This window comes from Vigna unguiculata, chromosome 11 (genome assembly GCF_037176805.1).
Source record: "Vigna unguiculata cultivar grain cowpea cultivar isolate G323 ecotype 2 chromosome 11, ASM3717680v1, whole genome shotgun sequence".
Taxonomy (NCBI): domain Eukaryota; kingdom Viridiplantae; phylum Streptophyta; class Magnoliopsida; order Fabales; family Fabaceae; genus Vigna; species Vigna unguiculata.
This window is the reverse complement of record NC_140802.1, coordinates 33,404,767-33,422,134: the sequence shown is the minus strand read 5'-3', so window position 1 is coordinate 33,422,134 and position 17,368 is coordinate 33,404,767. Positions and strand designations below refer to the sequence as shown.

Here is a 17,368-nt window from a genome sequence, read left to right as displayed (position 1 = left end):
ATCTAGGAAAGTTTATCTACGAAATATTTTTCGTAGATAATTTTATTTTATATACGAAGAGTTGTCGTAAATAATATAATAGTTCGTAGGTAAAAGAAAAGTAAATTACATACGAAAATTTCGTAGATAATCATGACTCACTTTGGTGGAAAAGATTTCTACGAAGTGTTACCTGTGAAATTCAGCGTAGATAACAAATATCATAAAAAATATATATATAAATTATTTTAAAAAACTTTATCTACGAAAATATTTCATATGTAAAAATTATATTATTTTTATTAAAAATATAATATTTTAAACTTACTGTGTATTACCTAGACAACTCTTTTTTTCTAAGTTAGAAAGAAACCTCGAAACCTCACCTCACTCGCGAACCCTCACCTCACTCTCAAACCCTCTGTCACCTCAGCTCACTCTCGAACCCTCACACCCACCGAAAACACTTTATCACCGAAAACCTCCACTGTCACCGAAAACCTCCACAGTCACCGAAAACCTCCACACTTCGTCGTAAACACAAGAAATTGGCAGCAACCTCCATCCCACGCAGAAGAGTCGACCTTCATCGTCGACTCAGGCGATGTGACTCCGTGGCAGCAATGCGTCCCAACGAGGTTGAGGTTCATGCTCCAACCCTGTCCAAAACGACGTTCATGTTCACAAAGCAAAACCCCCTTCACAAACCATAACTTTGTGCACAATAAGGAATCAGAAACCTCCACGAATTCGGCAAGAATTGTAAGTGATGGGTTTAGGGTTTTACGTTTTGGGGATGTATGTTGGTGGCTAATCATTTTCTTTATTATTTTAGTTTTGTTTGAGTTATTTTTTAGGCTTTCAAGTTGATGTGGTTTTGCTGTGATACAGGTTGTTGCATTTGCATATTGTGCTGAGGCGCTGTGTATGCTTGATGATTTGCAACATTTACTGGTATTCCTTTAATCATTGTGCAATATGGTGTAGATGTGTTTGCTTGTAAATGATGGTCTTGGGATGGATACTGTTTTTAACTTAGCTTGATCAGACTAGAGATTAATGCTTAGCTGATATTAGTCACTATGTTGAACTTGGGTAGTTTTTTTGGTAGACTGTTTATGACATAGCATGATGGGATTCTTGACAGTTAAAGAAAACATTTTGTTCTAATTTATCTTGTTCATTTCCTATAACTTTTGCAGGATGGAGATGAGCTCAGTGGTCTACATCGCTTTAGGCATCTTAGAGATCATGTAATAGGCTTTATAGAATCTATAAACAGGTACGCCACTTATGATGTACTAATTGCATCTGAAAATTTAGTAAACAGTGCTTTCTACTTTCTTGATTTTATGGAGCTGAGTAATAATTAGAAGAGAATAGGGTTGAGCTAATTGCTTAGATGGGTTGAAACCATATTTACCTATTGAATCATAAGATTTAGACACAATGAAAAATATTTTGACATACATAGAGTTAATTCGTAATATTGTATTCCATACACATAAATCTGATAGTAATAATTTTAAACCAGGAATTGATCACAAATCATTATAATCATAAGTTTATGGAACAAACTTGTAGAGATATAAATTGAATATTACTATCTAGTAGCAACTTAACCTAGTTCTAGTTCAATCTCCAAAGTTTGCACCTTTGTTCTGTCTCCTTATTCTATCCGTCTTCACATTCAATGGCAAAGGACATATAAGAAGAAATAAATAAATAAAATAGCTTTTCTCTCCTCACTAAGTAAGATCAATGCTTTTTGTCAATGTATAATTATTCTTTCCTCTACACAAAATGCAGGTTTTTTTGGCTTTGGGTTGCATTAGTTATCATAAGTAGACATTGGGTCCATGATTCAATTTCTGTACTGAATCTTATAATTATGCCAATTTGAGTTGTTACTCTGGCTACTGTGTGATTGGCTCTTCAGTCTATCAATTGTGTAAATCCCTTCCAATGAATGAAAGGATGATGAAGTAAGATTGTGTCTTCATTTAGTTTTCTCAATGCTTTTTCTTTAATTTTCTACGACTTGTAAGACCCGAGAAAAATTAAATAGTTAATTAAATAATTATTTAATAAATGCGGGTAATGGAAGCCTTTTAAGACATTTAATGCGGAGTGTTATGACGTGGAAAAGTACTAGCTTAAATGTTTGAGAGTACTTAGTTATGTTAAAAAGACTTAGGTTCGAGTCCTATGTATGCCAATTGTATGCCATTTTGATTTGTACATCCTTTTGTTGATATATTTGAATGTGAGACGTGATAATGTAATCCTAAAATTATAGGAATTATCACAAATATGAATTGGTTGAATTGGTTGTACACTTGACTTGGTAATTGATGGGTTATGGGTTCAAACCTTAAAATAAGAACAAATTTACTCTCTTTTTTGCCAAATTTTCCTTTGGCATGAATATGAAAGGGTTGAGGAACCCTAGCAGCCAAGAGAGGCAGTCTAGAGGGTTGGAAACAAAGATTAAGAAAGTTATTGGGTTGAATACACACATCAATTTCGAATTTGGAGCAAGGAATACAGGTTAGGAGAGTTTTTTCTTGTGTTATATTTCGTGTTTGAATGATTATGTGTTGCCATGTATAACTGCATGATTTCCCCCCCTTCTGACGTTGTTTTTCGTAGTTTCTGGGTTTTTGCCCAGAAACCGCCTGGCGGTCGTGAGTGTGTCACCAGGCGACGCATCTTAGTTGGCCCAATTTACTGGGTTATGCTATGATCTGTCTGTTGGTGAAGGAGACCTGTTAGGCGACACGTAGTGATTTGTGGTGTTTTTGGTTTCTGTACGTGTTGTGCCGTGAGGTTTATTTTGGGGTTTCTGTGACGATGGTGATTTTCCGATCAATGTGATATGTGATATAAATTCGTGAAATTATGTTGTTAATTAATTTTGGGTTCTGGTATATTGAATTAGGATATGACCATGAAGAGTGAGAACTTCATGTTAAATGGGTGAATGAATATGAATTGTTATAAGATTGGGAATCATTGACGTTTTGGTTGGATGAATAAAATGGGGTTTTGGTTGTGTATGCAGCTGGAATTAAAATAGGAATGAACCTTTGGTTCGCACATAAATTTCTAAATTTATAAGGTTACACAGAGTGGTGTCCAAAGGCATTGTAGGACCTAGGTTTTTCCCAGGAACTGACGTGCCGCCTGTAACATCCCTAAGGAATATTACTAATATTTAATAATTAAAATAGGAAATAAAAATAAATGCCTCATTTAATATAATACCATTTCCCAAACAAACACGGGAAATTTAAAACTTTAATACACATGTAATAAAAACGGGAGTCCATAATTTATAAAACTAAAATAATATTCACATGGCTCCCAAAGGATTACATATTTATCTCAAAATCAAAATAATAACATATAAACAAAATCCCCTGCTGTCCCTTGCTCCAAGTCTATGCATCTCCTGGCCCACCTGTCAAATCATCTGCTCCCGGATAACGAGTTATCCGATCATCGCCACACACACACAGAAAGGGTGAGCTATGCACAATATATAAGCAGATACATGAAATAAATATGCCGCCCATCCCAAAATAACATAACTAAAATTTCATGATTTTCAAATTACCCAACCATGACCTCATAGTCCTTCATGAGTCATATACATGAACTAGGTTTTGGGACTTCACTGTGCTCCCACGAAACTAACTCATTCGTGGTTCAACCCTATGAGCCTATCCCGCTCATAGTCCTGCCCTACAGACTCCTCGTCTGTAGTAAATCATCCAAGCCTTCTCGACTTGGACCTTGGCACGCACGCAATCACCATACTATGGATTCCTCGCCCAATAGTAGCCGACGGGAACATCACAGTTCCTTGCCCATCATGCGTCCAACGCATGTAATCACCATACTAAAGGCTCCTCGCCCAATAGTAGCCGACAGGAACTCAACCAGTTCCATGCCCATCATGCGTTCAACCATTCAAGCACATCCCAAACCCCTATTGGACTTAGTCCGTCAAGCCCAAACACCACAACCACATGTATATACTTCCTATACCTAGGAAAGAGTAGCCAAACATCACACGCAAGCACACAAAACATTGCAATTTGCATAACTCGCTTAAGTTAGGGACTCTCGCCCAAGCTAAGCCCTCAGTCTCGCTTAGGCTAGCTCACCTCGCCTGAGCGAGCTTAAAACAATAGCATCATCCCGTTATCTCGCTTAGGCGAGATCCTTTCGCCTGGGCAAGCCATACCATCGCTCAAAAACAACACACACCTCGCCTAAACGAGGATGCAATCAAACAACCATCAACTCTCATCGAGACCTCGCTTAGGCGAGCCATTCTCGCCTAAGCGAGCATGTTTGTCGCTCAGAACCCCAAAACCTCTCGCTTGGGGTGAGAAGTCACGCTCAACCTACCCGGTCTCGTCGCAATCTCGCTTAGGCGAGCCACTCTCGCCTAAGCGAGAGTATCACTCGCTCAACATTGCAACAACTGCCTAAACGAGCAGCAAGACCCAAAAATCAGAAACGTAGTTCTGCAATTCTCGCTTAGGCGAGATGGACTCGCTTGGGCGAGACTTCTAGGGTTTTGTCTCTGTTCGCGCCCTCAGTTCACCAAATCCAATACCAAAACACTACTAAAACATGATCGACACAATGTAATGGCAAATCAACTCCAGAATCATGTTTTATATTCATTTAGTCTACACAAAATACAAAACTTAGGTATCCACATCCATTCATTACCAAAAACCCTCATTCCCAAAAATATAATGCGTTATAGGATTATGCGCACAACATCAATCAATTAAACTTTCAATCACCACACATAATACACGAATTTCATGCCAAACAAAAATCAATTGAAACAACATTGACCCAAAACCATAACACATGTCAATCAATTTAAGCGCATAAGGACAGCTCCCCTAACTTGGAATTAGTGATCAAAGTTGAGAGACCCTTGATTCACAATTGCTTTTGCCTCCACCCCTTTGCACACCCTAATTTCGTTCTCCTCTCCACACCAGTTCACCACACTGCCAAAACCCTTCCCTCTACCTAAAATTTGGCTTTTATAGGTGTCTTTATGATGGCTTTTTAGTGTGTGGCTTTTATAGGTGTCTTTATGATGGCTTTTTAGTGTGTTTAATTCTCATTTAGGGGTCATTATAGGATGTTTTCCAGCCCCTCTTAGCTTCCCCTTTTAAGTTTTCTTTTGCCCTCTCATATTCCCTCCAAAACTACACTTTTAAAAATAAAGTTCCAATTTCATTCCCAACCAAGTTTGAACCCATGACCACTTAGGCACCATTCAAGTGCATAACCAATTCAACCAATCATGTTTCGTGATACACTCTAATCATGATAAGCTTACAATACCATTTCAATACTCATACATATTATTAAAAATCAATAATAAAACAACAACACATAATTGGCATACATAGGAATCGAACCCATGTCCTCCTCACACAATCAAAGTACTCTCAACCACTTGAGCTAGTACTTTCCACATCACATCAAACAATAATTAATGCCCTAAAGACTCTTTCTACCCGCATTTATTAATTAATTAATTATTTAATTAATTAATTTTCATGGGTCTTACACCGCCTGGCGGCCCATAAGATGTATAGGATAGGGTTTGATTTATAGTTTGTATATGTATAGGAAAGTTTTATTGTAAGTTGATATATAAAAAGTTGATTGTAATTAATTACTGTTATATGTCCTAGGTGTGTCAATTTTTCTTAGATCATAATTTTGATACTCATGCACTTATCTATCCCTTTTCTTTTTGTGGACAGAGTTGCACCATCTAAGGTCCTAGCTTGGTTTTTTGTTGGTGAGAAGGTTAAAGTTCTGGTCCTGAAGTCACACTCTCTTGATAAAATTTCTTTAAGGTACTACATTGCTGACTTTTTTGACTAATATCTCTTATTTTTGGTTTACATCCATTTGTTACTATTTATAAGTAAAACAATCCAAACTACTACAAAACTCAAGTAAAACTACATGGTTAACTATTCTAACTCCTAAAACTATAAAAATAAGATTCAACTAAGTAATGTATAACTAGACTAGTTAATTATTCAAGTGTAAATGAAGACTGGTGTGTTTTGACAGCTATAGCTCAGCACAAATGTACTTTGATGTCCATTAGCCTCCCCTACTGTTGGCATATCCATTTGAGCTTCAATGCAAAAGTCAACTATAAAATAAATTATGTGGATTTTTGCCAAAACTAGTGCAGATATCACCTCTTTTCTGATTGGTTTCACTTTGTTCTCTTGATCACTAATCTTGTATCAACTTCATTGCACCTCTTTGCTGGTTAGAAACACTATTTATTCAAAACTACTCAAACTAGACTAAGTTAGGTCACTAACTAGACTAAACTAGATTTATGACACAATAAAACTCTCCAAATGCATACAAATTAACCTTAATCTAAACTAAACTACTTAAGCTAACTAGAAATCAGTTTGTGCTATACTAAACTAAGCTAAGATGTAAAAATACTATAAGTAGGCTAATAATGTAGAATTATAGAACTAACAAAATAAAAAAATAGAAACTAAGAGTAACTAGCTACTCAAATTGATTCTAGAACTAGGATGCTGAAATTAGTAAATGTTATGACCAAAACTAGACTACACTATTCTAGTATAGGTTAATGAAGCTAAACAACTAACAACTAGGCTAAACTACTACGATCCAAAACTAATTAACACAAATTAAGAAAAAACTAAGAATATGACACTCCAAACTAAATTTAAGCTAAAAACTATGAATTAAACACTTTAACCAACCCAAAATGAATGCAAATGGACAAAAAAAAGTGGAAAAATTAGAAAATTATCACACCCTCACACTTGAACAATTGCACACACTTAGGGAAAAATAAAAAGAAAAGCAACTCACTTTCTAAAAACAGAAACAAATCTCCCAATAAAAATTTTACACACTTGACTCATCCTACTTTTCTAACTAAAAACTGCACGTGATAGCAAAATGCTTTAATTCAAGCTACAAAACATCTAGTCAATAAAAAAAACTCCAAGCAATGATATTAAGTAATGAACAATCAAAACTTATTGGCATAAAACAACATCAACCTCACAGATTAGTGTTGAAGTGAGATGGAATAAGTGATAATGCGATGAATGTAGGTGGCATAATGCGAGTTCAAGTGTAGAAAAAAATCTAGCACACTTATTTTCTCCACTCTCATCACCTTTTATCTTTAGTTTCTTTTCTTTTAATTTTTTTCCACTTTTCCATCTTTTTCATATTTTTCTTCTTCATTAGAATTTTCTCATTTTGTTCCAGTTTTTGCTCTCATTTCACTGATTCACAAGATATTTCAGCAACCAACTCAGTCACATATGCCTCTTTATCAATAATACACTCGCACTTGAACTCAACAATGTCCCATAACTTAGCCTAATTCACCTCACAGTTGTAGAACCATGTATAAACATGGTTTTACGGGTCCAAGGTGCTAATAAGCTAAAAATTCATAATAAAAGTTCAAAATACGCTCAAAAAAGGGTGCAAGGGAAAATTGTCCAAGTTAGGTTATATTTGGCAAATGAATCAATTCAAAAAGGCCTATATAACATCAAGAATGCACATTTAATGATCAATTATGAAGAGAAATAATGCCAGGCCTAGAATGCCATTTTAATGAATGCATACAGAAGAAAAAAATTCAGGTTCAAAGCTCTCGAGGTTCATTTTTTTCAAAACTGTTATTTGCAATTCATGTAAAAATTAGTTAAATCAATGTATGGAACTGTACAAATATCACTAGAAAGCTATCTGCTCAAATTAGACACTCGATCTATCACCTACAATTCAAGAACTAAAACTAGTAAAATGGGAAATATTCAAATATGTATAGATAAGTAAAAACAGAGGTAAAATGTATGCAAGTTTAAAACGAATAAAGAAAGATAGAAATCAACTCAAAAATCAAATTGTACAAGAAAATCAAAATTTGATTACTGAAAACCTAAAATAGCACCCTAAGACTAGGCTAAAATAGGCTAAAACTAAGAATTGAACTAAACTAATAAATGGAAATACTAAGCAACTAAAACAATAACAGAAAGGTAAAAATAAAGCCAAATATGCAAAATAATAACATAAATAAAATCTTATTATAAGAACCTAGAAATGCAATTTTTTAAACAACAAAACAGCAAAATAAGCTAAGCATGGAACAAAAGTTGTAATCTATCTAAACTAATTCATTTACAAGTTTAAAATAGAAAACTGAGAGTAGAATTTAAGGTAACTATTGAAAACAATGAAAAATTCAAAATACCATCTATAGACTAAAATTTGTCCAGTTTACAACCCAAAAGGTTAAACTATTATACTAGTTAACAACTAGAATGAACCTATAAATTAAAACAGACCTAACACTACTAAAATCAACCAAAAACAACCACTAACATGTCCAAATTCATCAATCAAAACCAAATATGCAAGTATTTACGAAAGCAAAACAAAAACTTAGAATCTAACTATGCACTTAGAATCATCTTAGTAAAACAGAACAAACAACATAAAACTAGCTAAAATAGTAATTGCAAAATTATTTACTCAACTATTGTTACAGAACAAAATGATCAAAGTAGTGTGTGTGAAAAACATGTAAAATTTAACCTTCCAAGAAGTTTGAATGATTCTGCTACTTGTTGCAGTTCAAATTTCAACAATCAATATCCATTTTAATTTATTTTTTGACAAGTTACCACTTTTTCATCAACGATGAATATTTGATTTCATCTTTTGTTAATATTTTCTAAAAACCAATCCATCCTTAGGTTCTTAGAGGTTTATGTTATACTATATCGATGCTAATTATTGATGATTAGCATAAAGATAGTTAACATAAAGATATTCAAATGGGTAGGGAATGATTTGAACATTGTGATCTGATATATACGCAACTTCTTTAAATACACAGATCATGACTTCATTTCTCTCAAGTCGTGGTTGGATGTATGATAGGGTGTATAAAGGTAGAAGAGGTTTGAAACCTACTTTCATAGCTGGGGTTGAAGAGTTTGTCGAAATAGCCTCTCAACAAGAAAGTTATGTTAATGAAAGACAACTTAAATGCCCATGCATTAAATGTGAGTGTACAAGGATTTATGATGTTCAAACAATCAAGCTCCACCTCTATAAGCATGGCTTTATGCCTGACTACTTTATTTGGATTGATCACGGGGAAGCTATAGAGAATATTTCCCCATCATGTTGACAATGGTTTAGGAAGTCGTATACATGTGACTGAAGGACAAACATTTAACTCAATGCATGACATGTTGTGTGATGCTCTTAGACAACATGAGTAATTTGAAATAAAACTTTGAAGAGCCTCCGAATGAAGCAACTCAACGATTTTATAATCTGTTAGTCGAGTCAAATGAACCATTATTTGAAGGATCATCAGAGTCTAAATTATCAATCTGTGTTAGAATTTTAGCATGTAAGTCGAATTGGAATGTCCCTAACGAATGTCTAGATTTTATAGCAAAAATTCTTCTAGATGTAACACTGATGAATAAAGTTTTACCTAAAAATTACTATGATGCTAAACGTTTAGTATCAAAGCTTGGATTGACTGCTAGAAGGATTGATTGTTGTATACAAGGTTGCATGTTGTTTTACGACAATGAATATGGGAAAAATGATGGAGCACTTATACATTGCAAATTTTGTGAATGCCAAGGTATCATGATCGAAACACAAGAGCAAACACAAGAAAGCTTGTTCCAGTGAAAACAATGTTCTATTTACCTATAATTCCAAGGTTGCAGAGATTGTTTGCATCAATGGAAACTACTAGTCACATGTCTTGGCCTCGTGAAAATAGAAGTAGCTCAGGCGTGTTATGGCATCCCTCAGATGGTGAAGCTTGGAAGCATTTTGATCGGGTACATCCAGACTTTGTAGTTGATCCACACAATGTACGTTTGGGTTTATGCTCTAATGCATTTAACTCATTCATTCAATCAACAATCCCTTATTCTTGTTGGCCAGTAATTGTCACCCCGCACAATCTTCCTCTTGAAATGTGCATGACAAAGCCATTTATGTTTTTAAGTTGTCTAATACCTGGTCCACGCAATCCAAAGGCAGGAATTGATGTGCATCTCAAACCTTTGATGGACGATCTAAAGAAGTTGTGGATTGGTGTAGAAACATATGATATTTCAAGAAAGAAGAACTTTATCATGAGAGCTAGTTTAATGTGGACTATAAATTTCCCTGTATATGGGATGTTGTCTGGCTGGGGTACTCAAGGTAAATTAGCATGTCCACATTGTATGGAGCATTCAAAAGCCTATACATTAGTAAATGGAGGGAAAAATTGTTGGTTTGACTCACATCGTAGGTTTTTACATAGTGATCATGCCTTTAGAAAGAATAAAAAAGCCTTCTTAAAAGGGAAAGGTGAAATTGATGGCCCACCAACTACAATGACACCTGACTTGGTTTGGGAAAGAGTAAGGGATTTACCAATGGCCACAGAAAATCCTCGTTTGTTGAAATTACGAGGATATGGCGAGGTTCATAATTGGAGGAAAAAAAGTATATTTTGGAATCTTCCTTACTGGAAAGATAATCTCTTATGACATAACCTAGATGTCATGCACATAGAAAACAATTTCTTTGACAATATATTGAACACTGTCATGAATGTCAGTGGTAAAACAAAAGACAATAAGAAAGCAAGGATGGATCTCGCTTTGTATTGTAGTCGCCCTGACTTAGAGATGAAACTGCTAGCTAATGGAAAAATGTTTAAGCCTAAAGCCAATTATTCTTTAACTATAGAGGATGCGAAATTAGTTTGTTGTTGGATAAAAGAACTCAGGGTGCCTGATGGTTATTCATCAAACTTGGCAAGATGTGCTGATGTTGAAAAGGGAAGGGTACATGGGATGAAAAGTTATTATTGTCATGTGTTCATGGAATGCTTACTTCTTATTGCATTTAGTACATTTCCAACACATGTTTTAAATCCCCTAATCAAAATAAGTCATTTCTTTAAAGACTTATGCTCTATGACATTGAGGTATGACGATTTGGTCAAATGGAAGAAAACATTCCACTAATTCTTTGCAAGAGTTGGTGGCGCAGTGCAATATAGGTGGATGTATCCTTTTGAAAAGTAATATATGATCAATCTATTTCATATAAAATTCATTTATTTAACGATTACAAAGCATGACCAAGAAACAATTTTTTTTATAGATTTATGGGAGATTCTAAGCGATCAATTAAAAATAGGGCAAGGGTTGAAGGATCGATATGTGCATCTTACATACACCGAGAAACAACTTATTTTTGTTCCCACTATTTCAAAGGTTATATGTTGTCATTGCAAAGTAGTAGAAATGAAATGGGAGTTAAAACCAACCAACCATTATTGTCCATCTTCAACCAACCAACTCGTCCTTATGGCAAGCCATCAATTCATTGGTTAACACAAAGAGAATGGGATTCGGTCCACGTTCATATGTTTATCAATTGCCAAGAAGTGAAACCATACCTCGAGTAAATATTTTCCAACTATCAGTTTCATTGTTATAATAACGTTAATTCTTTTATTAAATTAACCTTCTGAATGACTTATTTGAATAGGTCATTCCTTCAATCTCAGGAAATACCTGACTCAAGTACTTCTAGTCATGTACATGCTCATTTTCCTAGATGGTTCAAGAATCAAGTATGTACTTGATAATTAAATTACACTTTCAATGTTTAATAAATAAAATATGACATTGAGTTTATGTTGTACTGTAGGTTTACATTGAGCCTTTGTGACAAACCAACACTTGAGAGATTTATCGCTAGGTCCCCTTACTGAGGTTAAGCAATGGCACACGTTATATGTCAATGGGTATAAGTTTCACACCGACGCATGGAGTCAAGGTAAAAAGATAATAAATAGTGGGGTTTATGTAAAAGGGCTTACAAACGAAGGTGAAGATGATTTCTATGGGATCATTAAACACATATACAAGATAAAGTACAATACTTCAAGCACTCCCAAGAAAGTAATTGTATTTTATTGTGACTGGTTTGATCCATCACGAAGAGGTACAAGAGTGGACTTTAAATACCATGTTGTTGATATTCGGATGGATAAAAGATATGTGCCGTATGATCCATTCATAATTGATCACAATGTAAGACAAGTATACTATGTCTCATATCCACCATCTCGAATAGATAAACGTGGATGGTGTGCTGTAATCAAGACAAAACCTAGAGGTCGCATAGAAGCTACTGATGTAGATGATGATATGCCTTACCAAGAAGACCAAGTTTCACACATCAATAAAATCATAGAAGTTGAACCTATTTTAGGCTTCCAAGATTCAGAAAATGGTGTTGAAGTAGAAGATGAAGCCATAAAAGAAGACATAGAAGAAGAGGAAATTCAAGACTTTGATTTGGAAGAAGAAGATGATGAAGGGGAATTTGATGGTCACGAGTCAGAAGAAGACAATGAAGAAATGGAATTGGATGATGATAGTTCTGAATAGGCGTACAATAATTAGATCAATGATTTGTACCAATTTCTATTTGGACAATTTTTTTTTAGATTTTCCTTTTGTGTGTTAAACTTATGACTTTTATTAAGTACTTTTAGATGAGGGTGGCAAAATGATACATTGTACTTGTTTTTTTCTAAGAAGATTGATACAAGACTTCTCTCACTCTTTTATCATCAAATTGATACACTCCATATCCTGATTTAACTTTAGTAGTATCCCATCAATTAAAAGAAAAAAGAGACTTTTTTAGCAAGGTTCAATCAATTGGTCAATTAGATATATTCAACATGTTTAAACATATGAATATAGTAAAATCACGCTCAGGTCAATATACTAGCAAAACACTTGCATTATAAACAGAATATAAAGAACTGATTCATTGCCAACTTGCAACCAGTTACAAAATATAGGAACTGATAGAGGACCTGGGGGAGTGGAAGAGTGGGTTTTAGAAGTTAAGAAAATTTTGCATATGATTAGAAAAAAAGGGTCGTGGCAATAGGAATGGAAACACTGAATGGTGATCCGACATTGGCAACGCTCTATGAACTAGTGGAAAGGGCAAACTCAAACCATTCATTCACAGTTGGATTTGCTCATAGTGTGGGACTTAGGTGTGTATATTTTCCCTTGTTTCATTCAAATTCACTAATTAACTGAACTGGAAGTAATTCCTACATAAGCGCATTAGAACATGGTGTTAAAAGGTTTAAAGATTTAACTGTCATGACATAATCTATTTCTGGAACAATAATAGGGTAAGTACAAGTAGAAATTAGTCAGTTATGGTTGTAGTATTTTGCTAGTAGTGAAAAGAATATAAAGAAAAACCAAGCATTGTAATTCTTGGACTTCAATAGAAATTATAATAAGCAGAAAAAATTTGTTGATAACAATCATAGAATTGCTTTGTCTCTTATGTATAATTTTTTACTACAAACATTGGAAAGTTTATAAATTAATTATTAAACTGAAGATTATCCTAAGATAACTTAGGTAGTGCTTGGCGTAACTTTATTAGCTTTACTTTCCCTTGAAAGGAGATAGCCAAACACATTTTGGTAAAAACTCCTATTAAAATGAAGTTTATTTTTTATTAAAGAAAACAGGGGAATACAACATACACACATATTTTTTAAAGATTAAGCGCACATACTTGAGCCTCCTTCCCTCCCATCTAGACCAGAACTACTTAATGAACTAAGAAACAAAACTTCCGGTTTGAAAGCTTTTTAAAACTCTTATTTTGAACTTGAACTTTAATTTTTTTCCTAGAAAGGAATTAAGAACCAATCACTTTACTTTTAGCATGATTTAGTCCTATCATTTAATAGATTCATGGTAAAAAGGTTCAGAAAAAGTTGTTATTCTCCAAAACTTTTCAAAGTTGGACCTGAATTTATGACATTTTTTGAATGTTCATACTAATTGTTCTGTTTCAAACAACATTATTGCTGAGATTGAATCATTCTCAGTGAAAATCTGATAGCATGGTGCTTAAAGGAATCAATTGAAAAAACACGAATAAGTCTAGTTAATGTAGAGTGAGATAATTAGAGTAGAAAGAAAATGTTTATATATTGGTGCTAATGAGGTTGGTATTCGGATGGGTTGAAAGTTTTTTTGAAAGCAAGGTATTTGTATGATGTTTGCTGAGTTATTTATTATATTCTTGTACGTGAATTACTTTCATATTCCATCAATTTTTGTATACGATAAAATAGTAATTTTGATTTGGCTGATTATTTTTAAATTACTTTATATTCACTTCACTTTGATATGGAAGGAAGAGCGATTTACTATTGAATTTATTTGTGTTAATATTTTATTAAAAAGTTGATAAGGATTAGTTAAATTAGATATATTCATCGGTGCTTAAATGTAGAAGTTGTATATCATATTCATCAGCGGTGATTTTCATAGGTTGAGAAGATTGATTTGGTTGGACATATCCAAACTCTACTGCTGAAAATAAAGGCAAAAACATCAAATTATAGAGTTGATGATAGTGGTGGCAGTTAGAAGAAGCTTCACCTTCAAAGCCAATACAAGCAATCCAAAGGTTGGCCCATTTATCTTAACACATTTTTTATCATATGTGATATTAAGATTGACAAAGTATGTCTATATATGATAGGAAGAAAATAGTTGAATGGTGATTGATACACAATCAGAAGATGCATGTCACTTATTTTCTGATACAAAAACGGGTGTGAAGGGAATGATGAGAACAAAAGAAATATTTTCTACTTATTTGTGGTTGTAGATATGTCATCAGGATGTAATAAAGACATTGCTAAACCATCTTTGCTTATTGCCAAAAAGGGGAGAAAGGGGACAATGAAGGGAAGACGACCAAAATATGTTCTTATATTACCATAACAAAAAGCACCACAACAAAATCCTTCTACAACTTCAATTGTTGTACCAATTCCTTCCCAACCATCAAAAGTTGAATCTACCCCTTCCTAACCCTCCATTGACCAACCCATACCTTCTCAACCCCCCATTGTTCACCTGTGCAACCTCATGTTAATGAACCTACACCTTCATCTATGGCTTCCCAATGTGTTGGTGCTAGATTGACATCATTATCTTCCCCCTCTCAACAAAATGATACACAAACCTCAATACCCACCCGATCTATTCAGAATGTACTTCAAGAAGACCAACACATGTCTACCGAAGAAGCAGGTGAACCATCCATAAATGAAGATGATGACCCTCATGTTGGTGCGATGCTTGAAATTATTGAACCTTGTAATGATGGGTAATAATCAACACTAGTTGAAATTATCTTTTCTTTTATATTATATGGTTTTTTTTCATATTGACATCATATTTTTCAACAATAAGTTTATATTTTTAGATTTTACCCAAGTAGAGTTGCCTCCAAGACAATCACAAAGACAATTAAGAAACAATATGTTGAGCCATGGTTGACTTGGGGTGCAATGTTGGATGAAGAGAAGGAGGTCTTCTTCCAAAGGTTCAAGGTAAGTTTATATTTGTAACCTACCCTTTACTAAAAATTTCAATTAAGCATATTTAATTTATTTGCATATATTGTTTATTGTAATAATCAATATCTTAACTACTATATTATCTCTTAATGTAGAGAAAGGTTACTTGGAGACCTGAACATGAGGAGAAGATTAGAAAGATTTTTAACACAAAGGCCTCTCATAGACTTTTTGAAATCTTCATGGAAGCAAGAAAAACTGGGAAAAAACCTTATTGGATGTTTGGTAGAGTATGGAACAGTTTGCTTGCTAAGTGGAACCAACCCGAGTTTCGATCAAAGAGAACCAACCCGAGTTTCGATCAAAGAGTGCTCGTAATCAAAAGAATCCAGCATCTAAGAAGGGTGGATGTTTGCACATAGGTGGCTCAATCACCATCCATGAGCATGCCCTTCGCATGTATGTACATTAAAAAATATTGTTATATAACTTGATTACTATTTTATCATGATTAATTAGTTTTTGTTATAAGTAGAACAGTTGGGTCGTCTTGTACATTTTGATGAGCTTTTCCACCATACTCATGTTCGAAAGAATACTGGTGATTTTGTAGATCACAGATTTAAACAAACATATGTATTTTCTCTAACTTCTTAGATCTTTCCTCCTTTTTAAATATAAAGATTTGCCATTATATAATATGTCTATTTTTGAATAACAGGAGGAATTTCAAACTGTATTTTCCCAAGCAAGATCTGAGGTTGCTTCTTGTGGTGAATGAGAAGAAATATCTCCATTGGACCCTGATAAGGAGGAGAAGTTAAGGAAAAATAGTTGGTTAGTTGTTGTTGATGGCAAAAATCCTAAGGGACGAGTATATGGGGTTGGAAAACTGAATGAAAATCATCTTTCCGGGAAAGCCTTCACACAACAACCATCTAGTTCTACAGCTATGGATTCACAAAAGATTATAAGGTTGGAAGAAGAAATTCATCAATCTAGTGAGGAGTTTCGTCAATCTAGGGAGGAGAATCAACGACTGCAGAGAAAATTAGAATTCCTAGTAATTGTTGTTCTCCCTCTTCTTCCTTCCGATGCACAAACCATTTTGCAAGACATCAATGAACAACCACAAAATGAGGACCAAAACCAAGATGATGCTCAGGAGAGGGACCACCATAATGGACAAAAATCTTCTCATTATGCAGATTATTAGTTAGGTTTGTAATTGTAGGACTTGACCTATGTAGATTATTTGTTAGTTTCTTAATTTGTGTTATCTACTTTATTTTATATTTGTAGTTTTTAATGTTTTTGTGTGATGATATGAATGGTGCTAAACCTTTGGGAAACTATATTGTTATATTTGAAGGTGTTATTTGAATGCTAGGATGTTTGTAGGATCTACAGGTGGAGGCCAACTTTTATGTCTAGACATCACTTCTCTTGTCTATGATATAAAACTACTAAATTTTCTATTCTAGAATCTTTTATGAGTTATAATTAAGTAGACAAAATTGTCTACTGCATTGTTTACAGGTAGAGTTTAGATGTGAGTCCTGACATCAATCAATATATGTTAAAATATTTAATAATAATTTTTAGAAATTAAAATTATTTTAAATTTTTTATAATATTATAACATTACTTACGAAAAGTTTCGTATGTAAATTACTTACGAAGGCTGTCGTAGATAATTACCTACGAAGATTTTCATAGGTAATTTACATATGCAGAATGTTTGAGATAGTTACCTACGACAGTTTTCGTAGATAACTTACCTACAAAGATTTTCGTAGGTAAATTACATACGCAGAATATCGCAGATAAATT

At 34.0% G+C, this 17,368-nt stretch overlaps 1 protein-coding gene and 2 pseudogenes across 2 annotated transcripts; 2 read left to right on the top strand and 1 right to left on the bottom strand.

Annotated features, from left to right (window-relative positions):
- Positions 1-17,368, bottom strand: part of LOC146881802 (protein IWS1 homolog 1-like) — a 33,290-nt pseudogene that overhangs the window by 5,875 nt on the left and 10,047 nt on the right.
- LOC114170691 (uncharacterized) lies at positions 354-16,999 on the top strand (annotated as a pseudogene). Its single transcript, XR_003601124.2, has 9 exons — positions 354-741; positions 871-933; positions 1,182-1,261; positions 5,793-5,888; positions 14,496-14,634; positions 14,839-15,342; positions 15,442-15,568; positions 15,691-15,994; positions 16,257-16,999. The product of XR_003601124.2 is annotated as an uncharacterized LOC114170691 (transcript).
- On the top strand, positions 9,668-11,961 carry LOC146881803 (uncharacterized). The gene has a single exon (XM_085668739.1). It carries the CDS (start codon positions 9,726-9,728, stop codon positions 10,638-10,640), a length of 915 nt encoding a protein of 304 aa, XP_085524865.1. The 5' UTR covers positions 9,668-9,725; the 3' UTR covers positions 10,641-11,961.

Coding starts and splice junctions, on each gene's coding strand:
- LOC146881803 (XM_085668739.1), top strand. CDS start 9,726: ATGCCAAGGTATCATGATCGAAACACAAGAGCAAACACAAGAAAGCTT.